Consider the following 21,096-nt stretch of genomic DNA (forward strand, 5'->3'; position numbering starts at 1 on the left):
CTCAGCTTCTCCTCATAAGTCATGTGTTCCAGTCCCCTAATCATTTTTGTTGCCCTCCGCTGGACATTTTCCAATTTTTCCACATCCTTCTTGTAGTGTGGGGCCCAAATCTGGACACAGTACTCCAGATGAGGCCTCACCAATGTCGAATAGAGGGGAATGATCCCTACTTATACAGCCCAAAATGCCATAGACCGCCTTGGCAACAACTGCACACTGTTGACTCGTATCTAGCTTCTCGTCCACCATAACCCCTAGGTCCTTTTCTGCAGAACTGCTGCCTAGCCATTCGGTCCCTAGTCTGTAGCGGTGCGTGGGATTCTTCCGTCCTAAGTGCAGGACTCTGCACTTGTCCTTGTTGAACCTCATCAGATTTCTTTTGGCCAAATCATCTAATTTGTCTAGGTCCCTCCGTATCCTATCCCTACATTCCAGCGTATTTACTTCTCTTCCCAGTTTAGTGTCATCTGCAAACTTGCTGAGGGTGCAATCCACACCATCCTCCAGATCATTTATGAAGATATTGAAGAAAACCGGCCCGAGGACCGACCCTTGGGGCACTCCACTTGATACCGGCTGCCAACTAGACATGGAGCCATTGATCACTGCTTTTTGAGCCCGACAATCTAGCCAGCTTTCTATCCACCTTATCGTCCATTCATCCAGCCCATACTTCTTTAACTTACTGGCAAGTATACTGTGGGAAACCATGTCAAAAGCTTTGCTAAGGTCAAGGAACAACGCATCCACTGCTCTCCCCTCATCCACAGAGCCAGTTTTCTCCTCATGGAAGGCAATTAGATTAGTCAGGCATGACTTGCCCTTGGTGAATCCATGGTGACTGTTCCTGGTCACTTTCCTCTCCTCTAAGTGCTTCAGAATTGATTCCTTGAGGACCTGCTCCATGATTTTTCCAGGGACTGAGGTGAGGCTGACTGGCTTGTAGTTCCCAGGATCCTCCTCCTTCCCTTTTTTAAAGATGGGCACTACATTAGCCTTTTTCCAGTCATCCGGGAACTCCCCTGATCGCCATGAGTTTTCAAAGATAATGGCCAATGGCTCTGCAATCACATCCGCCAACTCCTTTAGCACTCTCGGATGCAACGCATCCGGCCCCATGGACTTGTGCTCGTCCAGCTTTTCTAATTAGTCCCTAACCACTTCTTTCTCCACAGAGGGCTGGTCACCTCCTCCACATGCTGTGCTGCCCAGTGCAGCCGTCTGGGAGCTGACCTTGTTCATGAAGACAGAGGCAAAAAAAGCATTGAGTACATTAGCTTTTTCCACATCCTCTGTCACGAGGTTGCCTCCCTCATTCAGTAAGGGGCCCACACTTTCCTTGACTTTCTTCTTGTTGCTAACATACCTGAAGAAACCCTTATTGTTACTCTTAACATCTCTTGCTAGCTGCAACTCCAGGTGTGATTTGGCCTTCCTGATTCACTCCTGCATGCCCGAGAAATATTTTTATATTCTTCCCTGGTCATTTGTCCAATCTTCCATTTCTTGTAAGCTTCTTTTTTGTGTTTAAGATCAGCGAGGATTTCACTGTTACGCCAAGCTGGTCGCCTGCCATATTTACTATTCTTTCTACACATTGGGATGGTTTGTCCCTGTAACCTCAGTAAGACTTCTTTAAAATAGAGCCAGCTCTCCTGGACTCCTTTCCCCCTCATGTTATTCTCCCAGGGGATCCTGCCCATCAGCTCCCTGAGGGAGTCAAAGTCTGCTTTTCTGAAGTCCAGGATCTGTATTCTGCTGCTCTCCTTTCTTCCCTGTGTCAGGATCCTGAACTCGACCATGTCATGGTCACTGCCTCCCAGGTTCCCATCCACTTTAGCTTCCCCTACTAATTCTTCCTGGTTTGTGAGCAGCAGGTCAAGAAGAGCTCTGCCCCTAGTTGGTTCCTCCAGCACTTGCACCAGGAAATTGTCCCCTACATTTTCCAAAAACTTCCTGGATTGTCTGTGCACCGCTGTATTGCTCTCCCAGTAGATATCAGGCTGATTGAAGTCTCCCATAAAAACCAGAGCCTGCGATCTAGTAACTTCCGTGAGTTGCCAGAAGAAAGCCTCATCCACTTCATCCCCCTGGTCCGGTGGTCTCTAGCAGACTCCCACCACGACATCACCCTTGTTGCTCACGCTTCTAAACTTAATCCAGAGACACTCAGGTTTTTCTGCAGTTTCATACCGGAGCTCTGAGCAGTCATACTGCTCTCTTACATACAGTGCAACTCTGCCACCTTTTTTGCCCTGCCTGTCCTTCCTGAACAGTTTATATCTATCCATGACAGTACTCCAGTCATGTGAGTTATCCCCCCAGGTCTCTGTGATTCCAGTCACATCATAATTCCTTGACTGTACTGCACCATGTGTTCTTTCCTGCCTGAAGGCAAGAGACCTTCTGAGTAAGACATGCAAGCTGATGCTGTATGGGAAGAAAAGAACAACTCTTAACCCTACATCAGAGAAACTTCAGGCATCACCACTGTAGATTCAACAAGGGAGGAAAAATCAGCTAAGAATGAGCAGGAGAGAGTAGAAAATAGAGATGATGATTGGCAGTTTGACCATGGGGAAAGGCGAACTAGGAGGAGTTCTACATGACTAAAGCTATCTGATCAACATGAAGTGCTTGGTGTGACAACTGCAGGGAACGTCTCTGAGAAATCCGCTAGAGGAAAGGAAGAGAGTTGCAGGGGACATAACTGCAGGCAGCCACTTATCTCAAATCTTTGGATTGGGTTATGTCCAAGAGAAGCCCTCCAGCCATCCATAGGAAACACACCTTATTGGGGAATCCATGTTAGGAAGAGTCGACAAAACATTCTGAAGGGGACAGACAGACAGCAGGATGGTGTGCTGTGCTGCTTGAGCTAAGGCAAGGCTGCAAGATTGGACAAGGTTCTTAAGACAGCAGGCACGATGTCTGTTAAATTTTGGCACCGATGACCTGGTTTCACAGATAATTGAAGACTTCAGGGATCTTGGAGGGGAACTGGTGACAAGGAAAGTCCAGATGATCATCACAGAGATCTTTGTGGTTCCACAAGCAAGGGAACACAGGCAGAAGATTCTTGGGGTGAACTGATGGCTAGGTAAGTAACTGGAACATCACAGCCCCTCTTCCCATATAAGATGGCCTTCAGTTCAGTTCCCCTTCCATTGTGAAGGACGCTGTCTAATCTTGGTTATTGACGGGCTAGACAAGTCAGGTAGGTGTTAAGCTGCGAGAGAGGAGGGCATTAAGGGAGTAACCACCATTCATATGCTCGAATATGTAACTTGGTCTCGAGGTGTCATGGATGTAAATCAAAGTATCAAAAGACATGAAAGGAATAAATGTATTTAATTTCTTCTATGTCATTCCCAGGAACCTGTGTATTAAACAGGAGGGATTGGAATTTCTTTCATGTGTAAAAGAAAATTTGACATTGTTGGTAATAAAAACATGATGGGAAGATTCGCATGATTGGAATATTAAAATCACTGGCTATAACCAGGAAGGCTAGAGGGAGCTGAACACATAATCAGAGGCTTTATCTGCACACAGACTTGCACCAGTTCAACTTAGTTTGTTTATAAACGAATGTAGTTAAATCAGTGCCAGTTTGCATGTAGTCAAGTCCAAAGATGCTATTACCTGCTTTAGAATTATTGACAACTTGGAAGCACAAGATCTTAAGGAATACTTGGGGATCAATTATAGGGCACAAAAGAAGGCATTGAAAGGAGTCTGTTATGGACTACCAAATAAGATTAGAGAACAGGGTAAACGGCTCACTAAGCACCTGTCTGTAATGAATAGAAAGAAAAAGTGCATTATCCAGGGAGGATTCCAACCTGAGAGATTTGATGGCATGAGACATGTAATAGAAAATTATAATTTTGAAAAAAGAAAAGGAGTACTTGTGGCACCTTAGAGACTAACCAATTTATTTGAGCATAAGCTTTCGTGAGCTACAGCTCACTTCATCGGATGCATACTGTGGAAAACACAGAAGATGTTTGTTTTTATGCACACAAATCATGAAAAAAGGGGTGTTTATCACTACAAAAGGTTTTCTCTCCCTCCACCCCACTCTCCTGCTGGTAATAGCTTATGTAAAGTGATCACTCTCCTTACAATGTGTATGATGATCAAGGTGGGCCATTTCCAGCACAAATCCAGGTTTTCTCCCCCCCCCCCCCAACACACACACAAACCCACTCTCCTGTTGGTAATATTTATTTGAGCATAAGCTTTCGTGAGCTACAGGTAATTACAAATGGATAGTCAGATACAAGCTATCAGTCCTCATTCTCAAAGGCACCTGCACAACACTTTCAAAAGACGAGCTTTGGAGCTTAAATTCATAACTTTGCTAGACACTAAAAATCATGGTCTTAATAAAGACTGGATTTATGGCATTCCAGCAGCCTGTAACACACGAACATCCCTTTACTACAGGGCCCCTTTAGAATGTGATAATTACTGATGCTAAACTATCTGTTTGACCTTGTATTTAGCTGTGACTCTGAATACCTTTCCCAGACCTGAGGGAGAGCTCTTGTATCGTTTGAAAGCTTGTCTCTCTCAGCAACAGAAGTTGGTCCAATAAAAGATACTACCTCACCCTCCATGTCTGTCTGGTTAGCCCAATGCCAGGCATAATAATGGAACTGATAATATATGCTTCTATCAATAAAGAATTTAAGGATGGAAATGCCAGTCAGAAGGGCTAGACAGAATATAGTTCTTGTAGTAAAAATAAAATTTATACTCTTGTAAAATAATTATATCAAGAACAAAGATAATTACGCTGATGTAATTTACTTGTATTTCCTAAAGGCATTTGCCTTCTTAGAACTGGACAATTTTTGATTTAAAAAATAAATAAATAAAGCACTGAACCATATTAATGTGTGGTCCCTATTAAATGGATCAAAAATATTATTTAAGTGGGGGTTTTTGAATGGGGCTGTTTCTAGTATGGCCCTGTAGTGAAGAATTAGAGAAAGGATGGCCCAGTGGTTAGGGCCCTAGCCTGCAACAATGGAGACCTGGGTTCAATTCCCAGCTCTGTGTGATCTGGGGCAACTTACATTAGGCCCAGATCCACAAAGGTGTTTAGGCACTTAAATCCCAGTTTTGGCTCCATGGTGATCCACAAAACTCCTGCCAAACCCCATAGGTGTCTAAACTAACTCAGTGCCTACATTCCTGCCTCTGAACGTGCACACTGCCACCTCCTGCTAAGCCTCCAGGTGCCTATCTCCTGCCTGAGCCTCAGGAAGTTCACAAACCAGGGGAAAATAGAAATTTGCTTAAGTTGTGGAGGGGTCTCACCCACTGGATCGGATCCCATTTGAAATGTGGTAAAAAGTGGTGCCACCAAATAACTTCTAGCCCAGTGGTTAAAGCACCCTCTTGAGAGGTGGGAGACCCCCTGTTCAAATTCTTTCTCCCCCTCCAGCAGAGAGAGGAATTGAACGTGGGTCTCCCACATCTCAAGTGAGTGCTGTAACCACTGTGCTAAAAGTTATAGGGTGGATAGCTTGAAGATGAATGTTGTTTTGAATAAACTATTAGTAAAACCCATTTGATCTAGAGGCTACCACCTCATTAGTTTTTGTGTCTCAGTTGCCTTCCTTGTGGCCATTGCTTTGGCAGAGACTGTTAATTGGCAAGAAATTCAGTTTACAAAGATGCTTTTTCTATCACTTTTCCTGATGAAATAGAACTCTGGGCAGCACCCAAGTTCCCTCCTGAAGTTGTTTTTCCCCTTCAGTTGGGATATTATTCCCCTAAATTAGAGAAATAAATTTAATGGCATCACCTAGAAGTCTGAGCCATTACATTTTATTAGGGTAAATAATTTTTCAGGAAAACAAATGCTTTACTTTTTAAGCCTGTATTCTTCCCATCCACCAGATCCTACTGTCATGTTAACAGATGCAGCAACCACCAGTTGTGATGCCCTCTAAGAGAAGGGCTCTGGAATACAACATAAGCTTACATGTTTGTGTGTTAGAATTGAGAGCAATTTGATCACCGCTGATGGCCTTTTCCCCCCTTAGGTACCCGGAAGAGTTGTGTAAATATTAAGACAGTACCATCATGCATTCTATCAGCATTTAGGATGGAACTGGATCTGTCTGAGAGAAAATAGCATCAGTTTATCTTAAGGTCTCATTCTAAACTAATTTTGTTATACCTGTACAAAAGGGCTAGGGATATCGTTATTATGGTTTTAAACAAATTTCAGTTGAATTGGTGCAACTTTCTCTGGGTATGTCTACACAGCAAAGAAAAACCTGCCAGCTGATTTGGGCTCATGGGGCTTGGGCTTCAGGGCTGTTTCACTGCTCTATAGACTGCCCAATTCGGGCTGGAGCCCAGGCTCTAGGGCCCTGTAACATGAGAGGGGCCCCAGTCTTGGGCTCCAGCCTGAATCTGGAAGTCTACTCAGCAATGAAACAATCCAAGTCGGCTGGCACGGTGGCTAGTTACTGTGTAGACCTATCCTCCGAGACAAGGCTTAGGACCAATGGACTCTGTCCCTCAACTGCACTGAAAGGGTTTATAAGACTAGTATTTTTTTTTAATTTCAAAGATTTTCATTCCATTTTGGATTTGAGAATATGAAAGAAATTTCTTAACAAATTCAAATTTTGTGTAGGAATATTAGCGGTCTTTATTCCTCCCTGCAATCTTCAGGAGGGAGTGGAATTCTTGATCTGAAGAGTAATTAATAGTATGTAGTATGTAGGTTGTTTGGATTATGGTGGCTCTCAAAGGTCCCGGTGAATTTAGAGGCAGCCTCCATGACCCAAAAAGCTTTTCAGTCTAACTTGAAATGAAGCAACAAGTGTTTACAAAAGTGGCTTTATCCTCACTCCCTTTTCCCTCAAGGGTATGTAGGTTTTAGTTGTCTTGATTCTGAAAATATAAAAAGGTTTTTTTAATTAATGAAATCTGCTGTCCCCAACTGTCACAAACTGTCCGTTCCTGGCTGGCTGATTTCTGCTAGGTGCTGTGTACCTACAAAGGTCGCTGAGGCCCTGCTTACACTTTCTTATTGCAGCCTTGCAGGGCCAACCATCATAAGGCCCAAAGCTGTCATTGACATTTTGATTAAATAAACATTAAAGGAAAATATGGGTTTGGGCGGCACACACCTATTTGCATAATTTTAATAGCATTTGCTTTTGTACTTGCCACATAGAAGATGCAGTTTATATTTTTCTTACAAAAACAGAAAAAAAATTAAAAACACCCCAGAAGATTACATTGAATCATACACAGAAATTTTAGATCCAGCTTATAAAATTTTTGTTCTTGAAATAATAGCCTCTGCACGGCGCACTGTAGTAAATGAAACCATGAATTCACACCATTGTCTCTCTTTTGGGGTAATGTTGATTGCTAATTCAGTAGAACCACTGAGGTCTAAGTATGACTGTTTTAAATTGTTATTATGTACTGCAAGGAACAGGCGCTTGCATGCATCCAAAACCCCCATGCATGTTAATGGGAGCCTTTCCACAGACTTCAAAGAGAGTCAGATCAGGCCCTTGTGGAATTCACTGAGTGTTTCCTTCTAGGGAATGCAAAATAAATTAATGGGTGTTTGGGAAAGGCAGAGCTTTGTTATATTGGAGTGGTAGCAATACACTGGGGTGGGGGAGAATGATATTTCCAGAAGGATATAAACTCACTCATGATTCCCCCGCCCCCCCCTCCCCCCTCCAAAAAAAGTCTTGATCTATTAAGGCTGCATTTGGAACAACATTCAAAACAGGGCCAGGTCCTCAGCTGGGAAATCAGCATAATTTTATTGGGATCTGGTCAACTCACTGATGGGGAAAAATTATGTGGGGAGGATTGGTTCATATGACATGTTTTATACTTGAGGAGGAAGATTGATTCATAAATAAAATATATTCAAAAGCACTGTTTTAGTGCTTGATCATATTTTTAAAAAAACATTTAAAGCCAGATAAAATTTTATTTTCCATTTCCTTTTCATCCCTACATGCAGTTTCCAGTTGCTTGCATTTAGTTCAGATTTATCATGAAGAAACTAAAGATGATTTTGATTCTTGTATTCCACTCTCACCATGCAAATTTTGCCATTCATTCCCAAATCTTGTGTTTAGTACCTGCATCTTCACCATACTAGCTGGAGCAGTCATTGACAGAGCCACAAATGGTTGTTGGGAGCCTTATCAAGTGAAAAAATTGGAACATTTCCAAACAATTCTGCTCCTAAATTCTGTGTCCAAAGATGTCCAAACAGCCTGTTCCTTGAAGACAAAATTACATTTGGAATGACAGCAGAAAGTCTGGTTGAAATGTCCATTTTTAGAGAATATAAAATCTCTCTATAAAAAAAGTTTACCAACCACAATTTTAAAATAAGATGGTCAAAAAATTATCTGCATAATAAACATAATGCAAACTGACAGCAATTGCGAACAGAGAATGGGTGAAGACCATTGCTGGAAGGTGACAAAGCTCTGCCTTGTCTCAGCCCCTTTTTAAAACAACCAGCTAATGTTCTTCTGTAATAACTATCTATTCCTCTGTCCTAGAAAAAGAAAATTGTGCTGAGAAAATAGTGGCATGAAACCTTTAAAAATCTGTTGCTCTGGACTGTCAAGACAACGACTTCATAGATGTAGCCTCTCAGGTTAAAGCCGCAAGCAGTTGGCACTACTGCTTCCTGTTTAACTTCTGGCCAGTACAGTTGTGCTGCTGTAGCTCTTTGAAGCCTCCCAAAAATGGATTTTTCTGCCTTTTTTGTGCACAGTAAGGCCCACATGTACACACAGAGTAGAGTGGCTACGTGTTAGCACCAAAATCCTCTTCCTCGGAATGAAAATTCTATGGCCATTACACCTGGCAGATATTGTAATTAACTCCTGTTCGTTCGGACAACGTTTCTACAATCATTTCCATCACGTGGTCTTTGGGCTGGAGAAGGGAGTTCTTGGCAGAAGAAAGCTTCTCTGTGTTGCTCACTGGATCTTGCTGCAAAAACAAGAAAGATCTACTCTTAATTCTGCTCCCTGACCTGCCCGCAGTTTTTGTATTTGATTTTAGCTCCGGCACCCCTCTTTTTTTTTCTACCAAATGGATATACATACTTTTTCTGGCTTTGGTGCAAAATCTTTCCGGCAGACATGTGCTATGATGCCCGCAGCCAGTGCATCACCCAGGACATTGGTCATTGTTCTAAGTCGATCTCTAGAAGAAAAAAGAGCAGTGAGAGCCAGTAGTTTTGGTGAAAGTGCTGGTGGTGATCAGTATTGGGAAGATTAATCTGATTTCCCCTGCAAGAACACAAGCAAAATAAATAATCTCTTGCATTTCCATACTACCTTTTATCCCAAAGAGATCCCAAAGTGCTTTAAATATATGCATGCACAGTACACTGATTTGTCTCACCTAACATTGCCAGGCAACTGCCTCTGGAGTAACATGCAACAGTTATTCAAAAGGACACTGCCAGGTCACTGAGCCCTACATTTTTGATTTACCAAAATGTGAATTAAAAGTTACAAAAATCTAAAAATTTATAGATTTTTTTTTAATAACAAGAATTTTACTTATATTAGTAGAAGTAGATATTACCTTAGCATATGTATTGATGGGACTACTACTGGAATACTGTATTCAATTTTGGTGTTCCCGCTTTTAAAGAGGATGTTGAAAACAGGATTTAGAGAAGAGCTACAAGATTTGAGGTCTCGAAAACACTTTACAATGCAAGAGTTGGGTAAAATTAATAAAGCTCCTTAAAATGCCTCAGGGAGTTTTAGGATTGCAATTCCCATTGAAAGATTTCTGCTCCTAAATCCTTTAAGCTAAGGCCTGGTCTACACTTCATGGTTAGGTCGACACAAGACAGTTTATGTAGACCTCCCTATGGATGTGTCTACACTTAAATTTCGCTTCTTCTGCCGTAACTGCCCCACTACACCAACTGAATAGCACCACCTCCCCAAGCAGCATAGATTCAGGGTGGATGTAGTTAGGTCGATGAAGTATCAGCATAGATGCTACGGTACTTACATCAACTGTTTTTGGCCTCCAGGAGCTGTCCCACAATGCCCCACATGGCTGTTCTGGTTGCCATTGTGAATTAGCTGCCCAAGGGTCATGTGGACAATACGCTGCTCCTCCCTTTTAAAACCGTGCACATTTTTGAAATTCTTTTCCCTGATTGCTCGGCTTGACGAGCACACCTAGCCTCTCTTCACGGTTGAATGTAACTGCCCAGCTGACCATGCCGGCTACACGCTGCAGATGTGCTCCTTCCTGGAGTATACAGGAGGTTTTGGATCTCCTGGGCCTGGTGGGAGAAGAGGCTGTGTAAGCCCAGCTCCACTCCAGTCACAGAAATGTGGACATTATGAGCAGATTACTCAGGGACAGCAGGAGAAGAGCTACAAGAGGGACCAGTGGCAGTGCCTCCTGAAAGCCAAGGAGCTGGGGCAGGCATACCAGAAGGCAAGAGTGGCCAACAATTGATATGGTGCAGAGCTGCAGACCTGCCACTTTTACAAAGAGCTGCATGCTATCTTTGGTGGAGATCTCACTATGACCCCTGAGAGCCCTGTGGATACTTTAAGTGAGCCCAAGTCACAGACCCCTGCCGTGAACAGTGAGGAGGAGGTGGAGGAGGAATATGGGAACCAGGCGACTGGGGAAATCTAGCTGCCTGGTGAGCCAGGACATGTTTTTGACTCCACCAGTCAGCCCCAACAGTCCTGCTTAGGGAAGCCTGATGCAGGGGAAGGAACCTCTAGTAAATATGCGATTTTCTTTGAAATTCCAGGGATGGAACCCCCAAAGAAACAGGACACATCTGTTGATTTACCCTTTTTTACTTGTGCTAGAAGAGTTAGTGAAACAGCCAAGAGAGGGGCCACATGGAGCAGTTTATGTGCCCAGAATCCTTTGTAGAGATCTCAGTGGAACTTGGATGGAGGTACTCTGCAATCCTCTACTGAAGGTTTCTGGGGAGGGCCTTTAAAACCTCTAAGGATGGAAATTCCACCACCTCCCTAGGTAACCCATTCCAGTGCTTCACCACCCTCCTTGTGAAATAGTGTTTCCTAATATCCAACCTAGACCTCCTGCACTGCAACTTGAGATCACTGCTCCTTGTTCTGTCATCTGCCACCACTGAGAACAGCTGAGCTCCATCCTCTTTGGAACCCCCCTTCAGGTAGTTGAAGGCTGCTATCAAATCCCCCCTCACTCTTCTCTTCTGCAGACTAAATAAGCCCAGTTCCCTCAGCCTCTCCTCGTAAGTCATGGGCCCCAGCCCCCTGATCATTTTCGTTGCCCTCCGCTGGATTCTCTCCAATTTGTCCACATCCTTTCTGTAGTGGGGGGCCCAAAACTGGACACAGTACTCCAGATGTGACCTCACCAGGGCCACATAGAGGGGAATAATCACTTCCCTCAATCTGCTGGCAATGCTCCTACTAATGCAGCCCAATATGCCATAAACCTTCTTCACAACAAAGGCACACTGCTGACTCATATCCAGCTTCTTGTCCACTGTAATCCCCAGGTCCTTTTCTACAGAACTGCCGCTTAGCCAGTCTGTCCCCAGCCTGTAGCAGTGCATGGGATTCTTCCATCCTAAGTGCAGGACTCTGCACTTCTCCTTGTTGAACCTCATCAGATTTCTTGTGGCCCAATCCTCCAATTTGTTTAGGTCACTCTGGACCCTATCCCTACCCTCCAGCATATCTACCTCTCCCCCCAGCTTGGTGTCATCTGCGAACTTGCTGAGGGTGTAATTAATCCCATCATCCAGATCATTAATAAAGATGTTGAGTAAAACCAGCTCCAGGACTGACCCCTGGGGCACTCTGCTTGATACCGGCTGCCAAGTAGACATCAAGCCGTTGATCACTACCTGTTGAGCCCAACAATCTAGCCAGCTTTCTATCCACCTTATAGTCCATTCATCCAATCCATACTTTTTTGACTTGCTGGGAAGAATACTATGGGAGACTGTATCAAAAGCTTTGCTAAAGCCAAGATATATCATGTCCACTGCTTTCCCCATATTCACAGGGCCAGTTATCTCATCATAGAAGGCAATCAGGTTGGTCAGGCATGACTTGCCCTTGGTGAATCCATGTTGACTGTTCCTGATCACCATGATTTTTCCAGGGACTGAGGTGTGGCTGACCAATCTGTAGTTCCCCAGGTTCTCCTTCCCTTTTTTAAGAAGGGCCTGGGTGGCTTCAGGATGCAAATAGCAGCTGTGCTGTCTGCCTTTGTTACTCTCAGGAGTGAGATACCAGCTAAAATCACCCCTGCCTGTGGAAAACGGTGCTAGCGTTCAGTCTCATTGCCCCATACACATATACTCAGGCTTGTGAGCTATTCCCCCCTCATTTCCCCTACCTCCTCCCTCCTGAGGGCCATATTCACAATGGCAGGATGCTGTGACTGGTGCTGTGCTCTGTCAAGCCTAAGCAGATGTGAGAATGTACTGCTTACAACTTTTGGGGAGCAAGGGAAGTGAGTTCAGTATCCTAAGTTTTGATTTCCATTGTGAATACACTGACAATGGTACCTCTCTGTGTTGTATCTGCAGCTGCTGCCATTGTGGCCTTCAGGGTCTCCTCCACACCCGCAGAAAGCCTGAGCCAGATAAGGAAGAGAAAGAAGAGGACTTTTGCTGGCATGTTCCAGGAGATCATGCAAGCCTGTGCTGCATCAGAGAATGAGACCAGGGCCTGGAGGATGACCATTTCAGACAGCATGGAGAAGAAAGAGTTGAGAGGAGAAAGGCCTGGGAGTCCAAGCAGGAAAAGGAGAGGGAGATGCACTAGGACATAATGGGGTTTCTCATGCAGCAGAGTTGCTGCACTGACTCTGGTAGACCTGCAGGTATAAGAATCCTGTGCTCGCCTCCCTCTGCAGCCCATAGAGAACTCAATGTCTCCTCCCTTCACCCCCCTCAACATTCCTCATGCCAGTGTTCACTCTAATTTTTCCCACCCATGTGCAGATTGAATTTTGTTGTGTGCACCAATATGGAGGTGATGTGTGACACATCACCTTCATATTGGTGCACACAACAAAATTCATGTGGTGGGGGTGGGGCCGAGGGGTTCCTGTGGGAGGGGGCTCAAGGCTGGGGTAGAGGGTTGGGGTGCAGGGGGTGAGGGCTCCGGCTGGGGGTCCAGGCTCTGGGGCAGGGCTAGGGATGAGGGGCTCAGGGCTGGGGGCAGAGGGTTGAGTGCAGGGGGTGCAGGCTCTGGGATGGAGCTGGGGATGAAGGATTTGGGGTGCAGGAGGGTGCTCCGGGGCTATGGCAGGGAGAGAGAACTCTTCCCCCCACCCCCCCAGTGCTCTCTCCTTGCAGCAGTGGAAGAGGCACCTATCCCTGTCGCGGGAGCTCTAGGGCTGGGGCTGCAGGATAGGAGCCCCTCCCTGGCCCCAGCAGGTCCGGGCCAGGGGAGGGCCCTGGCTGGGTCCGGTCCACAGGGTGAGTTTGGGCGGGGGAGACCTCGCATGGCAGGTTGGGGGCCGGGCTAGGTGGGGGCCGTGGCAGGTCCCCAGCCAGGTTCCCTAAGCACCTGCGTGGTGCTAAGTAGGCTGCTGCGCATCCGCGCAGCTTACAGGGAACTTGGGTCACTGCACACCCCTACCACTCCACCCCAAGGGACGTTACAGACCATCAGCTACACACAGACTGACCTGTGAAAGCCATACTTGGTGTATGTGTACCTGAAATGAAAATGTTTTTCCTCATAAGTTCTGTTCCCTTAATTTATTAAGTTTCAAAGGGTTTTGTAATTGCCTGGTTCATATTACAGAATAAAAATCCATTTTTTGGAACAAAATTCATCTTTATTGTTCACAACATGTGCTGTCTGGTGCTGAGCACGTCTGATAAGCACCAATTTCCTGTTACTTCATTTTGTCACAGAAACCATAACTTCATTCAAGACTATATAATAATAGGTGCATTGGCAATGTTCTATTTCTACACACACAGAATCACCACAAGAATCGTAGCAGGCTGCAAAATAGCAAGGCCAGGTAGAGCACACTGTTCTGGCTCACTATTAAATGTTCTTTCAAAGCCTTCCTGAGCTACATCGCTCTGCACTGAGCCCTTCTAATAGCCCTTGTATCTGGCTGTTCAAATTCAGTATACAGCAGCTCCAGCTCCAGCTCCATCACGGTGGAAACTTTCCCCCTTTGACTCTCAGATATTATGCAGGACACAGCAGGCAGCTATCACCACTGGGATTTTTTTTCACTGAGGTCCAATCTTGTAAGTAAACAATGACCCTTCAAACAACCAGAGGCACATTCAACTGTTATTCTTCACCTGCTGAGCTGATATTTGAAGCATTCCTTGGTGCTGTTAAGATGGCCAGTGTATAGTTTCATGAGCCATGGGAACAAGGGGTAGGCTGGGTCTCCCAGGATCACTATTGGCATTTCAACATTCCCCATGGTAATCTGCTGGTTGGGAAAGGAAGTCCCTGCTTGCAGCTTTTTGCACAGTCCCGTGTTCTTAAAGATGCCTGCGGCATGCATCTTCCCTGACCCACCCACATTGATGTCAGTAAAGCATCCCCGGTGATCCACCAGCACTTGCATTACCATGATGTACTCTGTGGCAAGGTGGTCTGGTGTTAAAATAGGGATGTGCGTGCCATCTATTGACCCTCCAAAGTTCACGAAGCCTATTGCTGCGAACCATCCACTGTGTCCTGCGTAGCAGGAGGTGCATAATGGCCCTGCACACTTGCATGACAGTGGCCTCCATGGTGCATTTCCCAATTCCAAGATGATTTCCCACTGACCGGTAGCAATTGGGCATTGCAAATTTCCACAGTGCAATTGCCCCTCACTTCTCCACAGTCAGTGCAGCTCTCATTTTGGTGTCCCTGCGCTGGCAGGCTGGGGCAAGTTCGGCACACAGATCCAGGAATGTGTCTTTGTGCATCCGAAAATTCTTCAGCTACTGCTAGTCATCCCAAACCTGCATGACAATGCGATTCCACCAGTCAGTGCTTGTTACTCACTCAGGCCCAGAACTGGTGTTCCACCATCCGCAGCTTCTCCATGAATGCCACCAACAACCTTGAATTGTTTCTGTCTGTGTCCCACAGCGATCTAGTCTTCAAGGAAATGTCGTGTTCCCCGCAGCTCCTCTTCGGGCTCTGCAGATACTGCAAGATCAGGCACCCTGTGCTTGCAACGCTCATGACAATAATGCAAAGCTCTGCACGCTCTGTGTGTCTGTCAGAGATGGTGGCCAGTAAGGAGGGACACATGGATTTATGGGGATTTTGAAGAGGTGTGAAATACTATGGGATGGAGAACACTTCATTATGGGAAGTTGACCCCATGCTCCCAGTCACACCTATGCAACCCGTTTCTGCTTCATGAGGCATTGCAAAAACTTCCCAAAACATCCTGTGTTGCATGGTGGCAAGTTGCACAGTGGAATACCAAGCCACGGTGCACTGCACTATGCATCAATATGAGCGCTCCTGGTGAGGAGGTGTGTGCCGACACAAGGAGCATAGCGCGCACAAGCGATGTAATAACTGCGGCTGCTGTATGCCAATGTAACTTAAGTTGACATAATTTTTGTAGTGTGGGCATGGCCTAAGGAAGAGATAAGAACATAAGAATGGCCCTACCGGGTCAGACCGAAGGTCCGTCTAGCCCAGTATCCTGTCTTCTGACAGTGGCCAAAGCCAGGTGCCCCAGAAGGAATGAACAGAACAGGTAATCATCAAGTGATCCATCACCTGTCACTCATTCCCAGCTTCTGGCAAACAGAGGTGAGGGACACCATTCCTGCTCAACCTGGCTAATAGCCATTGCTGGACCTATCCTCCATGAATGTATCTAGTTCTTTTTTGAACCCTCTTATGGTCTTGGCCTTCACAACATCCTCTGGCAAGGAGTTCCACAGGTTGACTGTGCATTGTGTGAAGAAATACTTCCTTTTATTTGTTTTAAACCTGCTGCCTAGTAATTTCATTTGGTGACCCCTAGTTCTTGTGTTATGAGAAGGAGTAAATAACATTTCCTTATCTACTTTCTCTACACCAGTCATGATTTTATACACCTCAATCATATCTCCCCTTAGCCGTCTCTTTTCCAAGCTGAAAAGTCCCAGTCTTATTAATCTCTCCTCATACGGAAGCCGTTCCATGCCCCTAATCATTTTTGTTGCCCTTTTCTGAACCTTTTCCAATTCCAAAATATTTTTTTGAGATGGGGTGACCACATCTGCACACACTATTAAAGATGTGGGCATACCATGGATTTATATAGAGGCAACATATTTTCAGTCCTATTATCTATCCCTTTGTTAATTATTCCCAGCATTCTATTCGCTTTTTTGACTGCCACTGCACATTGAGTGGATATTTTCAGTGAACTATCCACAGTGACTCCAAGATCTCTCTCTTGAGTAGTAACAGCTAATTTTGACCCCATCATTTTATATGTATAATTGAGATTGTGCTTTCCACTGTTTATCAACATTAAATTTAATCTGTCATTTTGTTGCCCAGTCACCCAGTTTTGAGAGATCCTTTTGTAGCTCTTTGCAGTCTGCCTGGGTCTTAAATATTTTTAGTGATTTTGTATCATCTGCAAATTTTGCCACCTCACTGTTTTACCCCTTTTTCCAGATCATTTATAAATATATTGAATATAACTGGTCCCAGAACAGACCCCTGGGGGACACCACTATTTACCTCTCTCGGTTCTGAAAACTGACCATTTATACCTACCCTTTGTTTCCTATCTAACCAGTTACCAATCCATGAGAGCACCTTCCCTCTTATCCTGTGGCAGCTTACTTTGCATAAGAGCCTTTGGTGAGGGACCTTGTCAAAGGTTTTCTGAAAATCTAAGTACACTATATCCACTGTATCTCCTTGGTCCACATGCTTGTTGATCCCCTCAAAGAATTCTAGTAGATTGGTGAGGCATGATTTCCCTTTACTAAAACCATGTTGACTCTTCCCCAACAAATTATGTTCATCTCTGTCTGACAATATTGTTCTTTATTATAGTTTCAAGCAGTTTGCCCAGTAGTGAAGTCAGGCTTACAGGCCTGTAATTGCCGGGATCACCTCTGGAGCCCTTTTTAAAAATTGGTGTCACATTAGCCATCCTCCAGTCATCAGGTACAGAAGATGATTTAAATGATAGGTTACAGATTACAGGTTTCAGAGTAGCAGACGTGTGTTAGTCTGTATCCGCAAAAAGAAAAGGAGGACTTGTGGCACCTTAGAGACTAACGCATTTATTTGAGCATAAGCTTTCGTGAGCTACAGCTCACTTCATCGGATGCATTCAGTGGAAAATACAGTGGGGAGATTTTTCCACTGAATGCATCCGATGAAGTGAGCTGTAGCTCACGAAAGCTTATGCTCAAATAAATGTGTTAGTCTCTAAGGTGCCACAAGTCCTCCTTTTCTTTTTGAGGTTTCAGAGTGGTAGCCATGTTAGGCTGCATTGGCAAAAACAACCAGGAGTCCTTGTGGCACCTTAGAGACTAACACATTTATTTGGGCATAAGCTTTCATGGGCTAAAACCTACTTCATCAGATGCATGGAGTGAAAAATACAGTATTATAGCATCTGAAAAGATGGGAGTTGCCCTAGCAAGCGGGGGGGGGGGGGGTCAGTGCTAATGAGCAATTCAATTAAGGTGGAAGTGGCCTATTCTCAATAGTTGACAAGAAGGGTTGAATACCAAGGGAGGGAAAATTACTTTTGTAGTACTAACGAGTCCAATGCAATCAAGGTGGCCCGTTTCCAACAGTTGACAAGAAGGTGAGAGTATCAGCAGAGGGAAAATTACTTTTTGTAGTAACCCATCCATTCCCAGTCTTTATTCAGGCCTATTTTGATGGTGTCCAGTTGGCAAATTAATCCAGCTCTGCAGTTTCTCGTTGGAGTCTGTTTTTGAAGTGTTTTTGTTGAAGAATTGCCACTTTTAAGTCTGTTGTTGAGTATCTAGGGAGATTGAAGTGTTCTCCTCCTGGTTTTTGAAGGTTACAATTCTTGATGTCTGATTTGTGTCCATTTATTATTTTGTGTAGAGACTGTCCGGTTTGGCCAATGTACATGGAAGACTGGCATTGCTGGCACATGATGGCGTATATCACATTGGTAGATGTGCACGTGAATGAGCCCTTGATTGTGTGGCTGATGTGGTTAGGTCCTATGTTGGTGTCCCTTGAATAGATATGCGGACAGAGTTGGCAACACCGTTTGTTGCAAGGATTGGTTCTTGGGTTAGTGTTTTTGTTGTGTGGTGAGTATTTGCTTCAGGTTGGGGGGCTGTCTGTAAGCGAGGACTGGGCTGTCTCCCAAGGTCTGAGAGTGTGAAGGATCATCCTTCAGGATAGGTTTGTAGATCCTTGATGATGCACTGGAGAGGTTTTACTTGGGGGCTGTAGGTGACGGTTTCAGGTAATTGAAGGCTGCTATCAAATTCCCCCCTCACTCTTCTCTTCTGCAGACTAACTAAGCCCAGTTTCCTCAGCCTCTCCTTGTAAGTCATGGGCCCCAGCCTCCTGATCATTTTCGTTGCCCTCTGCTGGACTCTCTCCAATTTGTCCACATCCCTTCTGTAGTGGGGGGACCAAAACTGGACGCAATACTCCAGGTGTGGCCTCACCAGTGCTGAATAGAGGGGAATAATCTGCTGGCAATGCTCCTACTAATACAGCCCAATATGCCATTGGCCTTCTTGGCAACAAAGGCACACTGTTGACTCATATCCAGCTTCTCATCCACTGTAATCCCTAGGTCCTTTTCCTGCAGAAATGCTGCTTAGCCAGTCTATCCCCAGCCTGTAGCGGTGCATGGGATTCTTCCGTCCTAAGTGCAGGATTCTGCACTTGTCCTTGTTGAACCTCATCAGATTTCTTTTGGCCCAATCCTCTCATTTGTCTAGGTCCCTCTGTATCCTATCCCTACCCTCCAGCGTATTCACCTCTCCCCCATTTTAGTGTTATCTGCGAACTTGCTGAGGGTGCAATTAATCCCATCATCCAGATCATTTAATAAAGATGTTGAACAAAACCAGCCCCAGGACCGACCCCTGGGGCACTCCGCTTGATACCAGCTGCCAATTAGACATCGAGCCGTTGATCACTACCCGTTGAGCCTGACAATTTAGCCAGCTTTCTATCCACCTTATAGTCCATTCGTCCAATCCATACTTTTTTAACTTGCTGGTAAGAATACTGTGGGAGACCATATCAAAAGCTTTGCTAAAGTCAAGATATATCACGTCCACCGCTTTCCCCATATCCACAGAGCCAGTTATCTCATCATAGAAGGCAATCAGGTTGGTCAGGCATGACTTGCCCTTGGTGAATCCATGTTAACTGTTCCTTATTACCTTCCTCTCTTCCAAGTGTAACAAAATGGATTCCTTGAGGACCTGCTCCATGATTTTGCCGGGGACTGAAGTGAGGCTGACTGGTCTGTAGTCCCCAGATTCTCCATCGTCCCCTCTTTTAAAGATGGGCACTATATTTTCCTTTTTCCAATCGTCCGGGACCTCCCCCGATTGCCATGAATTTTCAAAGACAATGGCTCTGCAATCACATCAGCCAACTCCCTCCCTTCATTGCATTGGCCTTGTTAGCGCTACAAAAGTAATTTCCCCTCCTTTGGTATTCACCCCTTCTTGTCAACTGCTGAGCACGGCTCCTAGTGCTGTTGCACTGTCTACGCTGGCGTGTTATAGCGCTGAAACGTGCTGTGCTCGTGGGGTGTTTTTTCACACCCCTGAGTGAGAAAGTTGCAGCGCTGCAAACTGCCAGTGTAGAAAAGCCCTAAGATATGATCTGGTCATGATCTGTACATACTTGAACAAGGAGAAGACATCTAAGGTCTTGTTTACATAGGGACACTCAGGAAAATTGAGCTGAATTAACTAAAGGTGTGAATTTAAAGTGGATTAGTTAAACTGCATTAAACACCTGTTCGCATGTTCATATTCGGAAATAAAGTGGACTTAATTTGATTTAGGCCTGGTCTACATGAGGCAATTAGGTCTGTAGGATTTGTGAAAAATCCACAACCCCCTGAGTGATGCAGTTAAACTGACCAAACCCATGGTGTAGACAGCACTAGGTAAATGGGAAAATTCTCGACCTAGCTACTGCCTCTCGGGGTGGTGGATTATCTACGCCGACAGGAGAACCCCTTCTGTTGGTGCGGGTAATGTCTTCAGTGAAGCGTTACAGCAGAGCAGCTGTGCTACTGCAGCATTTTAAATGTAAACAAGCCCTTAGTTTAAGCAAATTAAGCTAAAGCCACTCTAATTCTGAATAAGAGTGTCCACCCAGGGGTTTAATGCAATTTAATCCACTTTAAAAGTTAATTTGAATTAACTTTTTTGATTGTCCCTGTCTAGACAAGCCTTGATTCTACAGTGCTCTTTAACAGAGTGGGGCACAACAAGATTTAATGGCTGAAAATTGGATTAAAAAAATTTAAACTGAAAACAGGATGCAAAATTTTGAGTGTAATTTACCATAGGAACAGTTTATCAAGGGATATGGTGGTTTCTCAATCACTTAGTCATCCAACAGATATGTTCTAATTCACCCACAGGTTTTTGGACTTGAAGCAGAAATTACTGAGTGAAAATCTATGGCTTGAGTTGTGCAGGAAATCAGACTGTGACCATAGTGGTCCCTTCTGTACTTAAAACGTATGAATAAGCATAATTTCTGCCCTCTATATCTCATAGAATCATAGAATCATAGAATATCAGGGTTGGAAGGGACCCCAGAAGGTCATCTAGTCCAACCCCCTGCTCGAAGCAGGACCAATTCCCAGTTAAATCATCCCAGCCAGGGCTTTGTCAAGCCTGACCTTAAAAACCTCTAAGGAAGGAGATTCTACCACCTCCCTAGGTAACGCATTCCAGTGTTTCACCACCCTCTTAGTGAAAAAGTTTTTCCTAATATCCAATCTAAACCTCCCCTATTGCAACTTGAGACCATTACTCCTCGTTCTGTCATCTGCTACCATTGAGAACAGTCTAGAGCCATCCTC

The 21,096-nt window shown here is 44.8% G+C and overlaps 2 protein-coding genes across 2 annotated transcripts in view; one reads left to right on the forward strand and one right to left on the reverse strand.

Moving 5' to 3' along the window:
- ELAVL1 (ELAV like RNA binding protein 1) overlaps positions 1-13,022 on the forward strand; it is a 157,746-nt gene extending 144,724 nt beyond the window's left edge. The window contains exon 6 of the mRNA XM_074939645.1: positions 12,614-13,022. Within this exon, the coding sequence (XP_074795746.1) occupies positions 12,614-12,746 (133 nt within the window). The 3' untranslated portion in view covers positions 12,747-13,022. The remainder of the gene's footprint in view (positions 1-12,613) is intronic.
- Positions 8,574-21,096, reverse strand: part of LOC141977880 (excitatory amino acid transporter 5-like) — an 81,521-nt gene continuing 68,998 nt past the window's right edge. Inside the window, exons 10-11 of the mRNA XM_074939643.1 lie at positions 9,135-9,234; positions 8,574-9,018 (exon numbers count right to left, since the gene is read on the reverse strand). Of these exons, the coding sequence (XP_074795744.1) occupies positions 8,881-9,018; positions 9,135-9,234 (238 nt within the window). The 3' untranslated portion in view covers positions 8,574-8,880. The remainder of the gene's footprint in view (positions 9,019-9,134; positions 9,235-21,096) is intronic.

Source organism: Natator depressus, chromosome 25 (genome assembly GCF_965152275.1).
Source record: "Natator depressus isolate rNatDep1 chromosome 25, rNatDep2.hap1, whole genome shotgun sequence".
NCBI classification, from domain to species: domain Eukaryota; kingdom Metazoa; phylum Chordata; order Testudines; family Cheloniidae; genus Natator; species Natator depressus.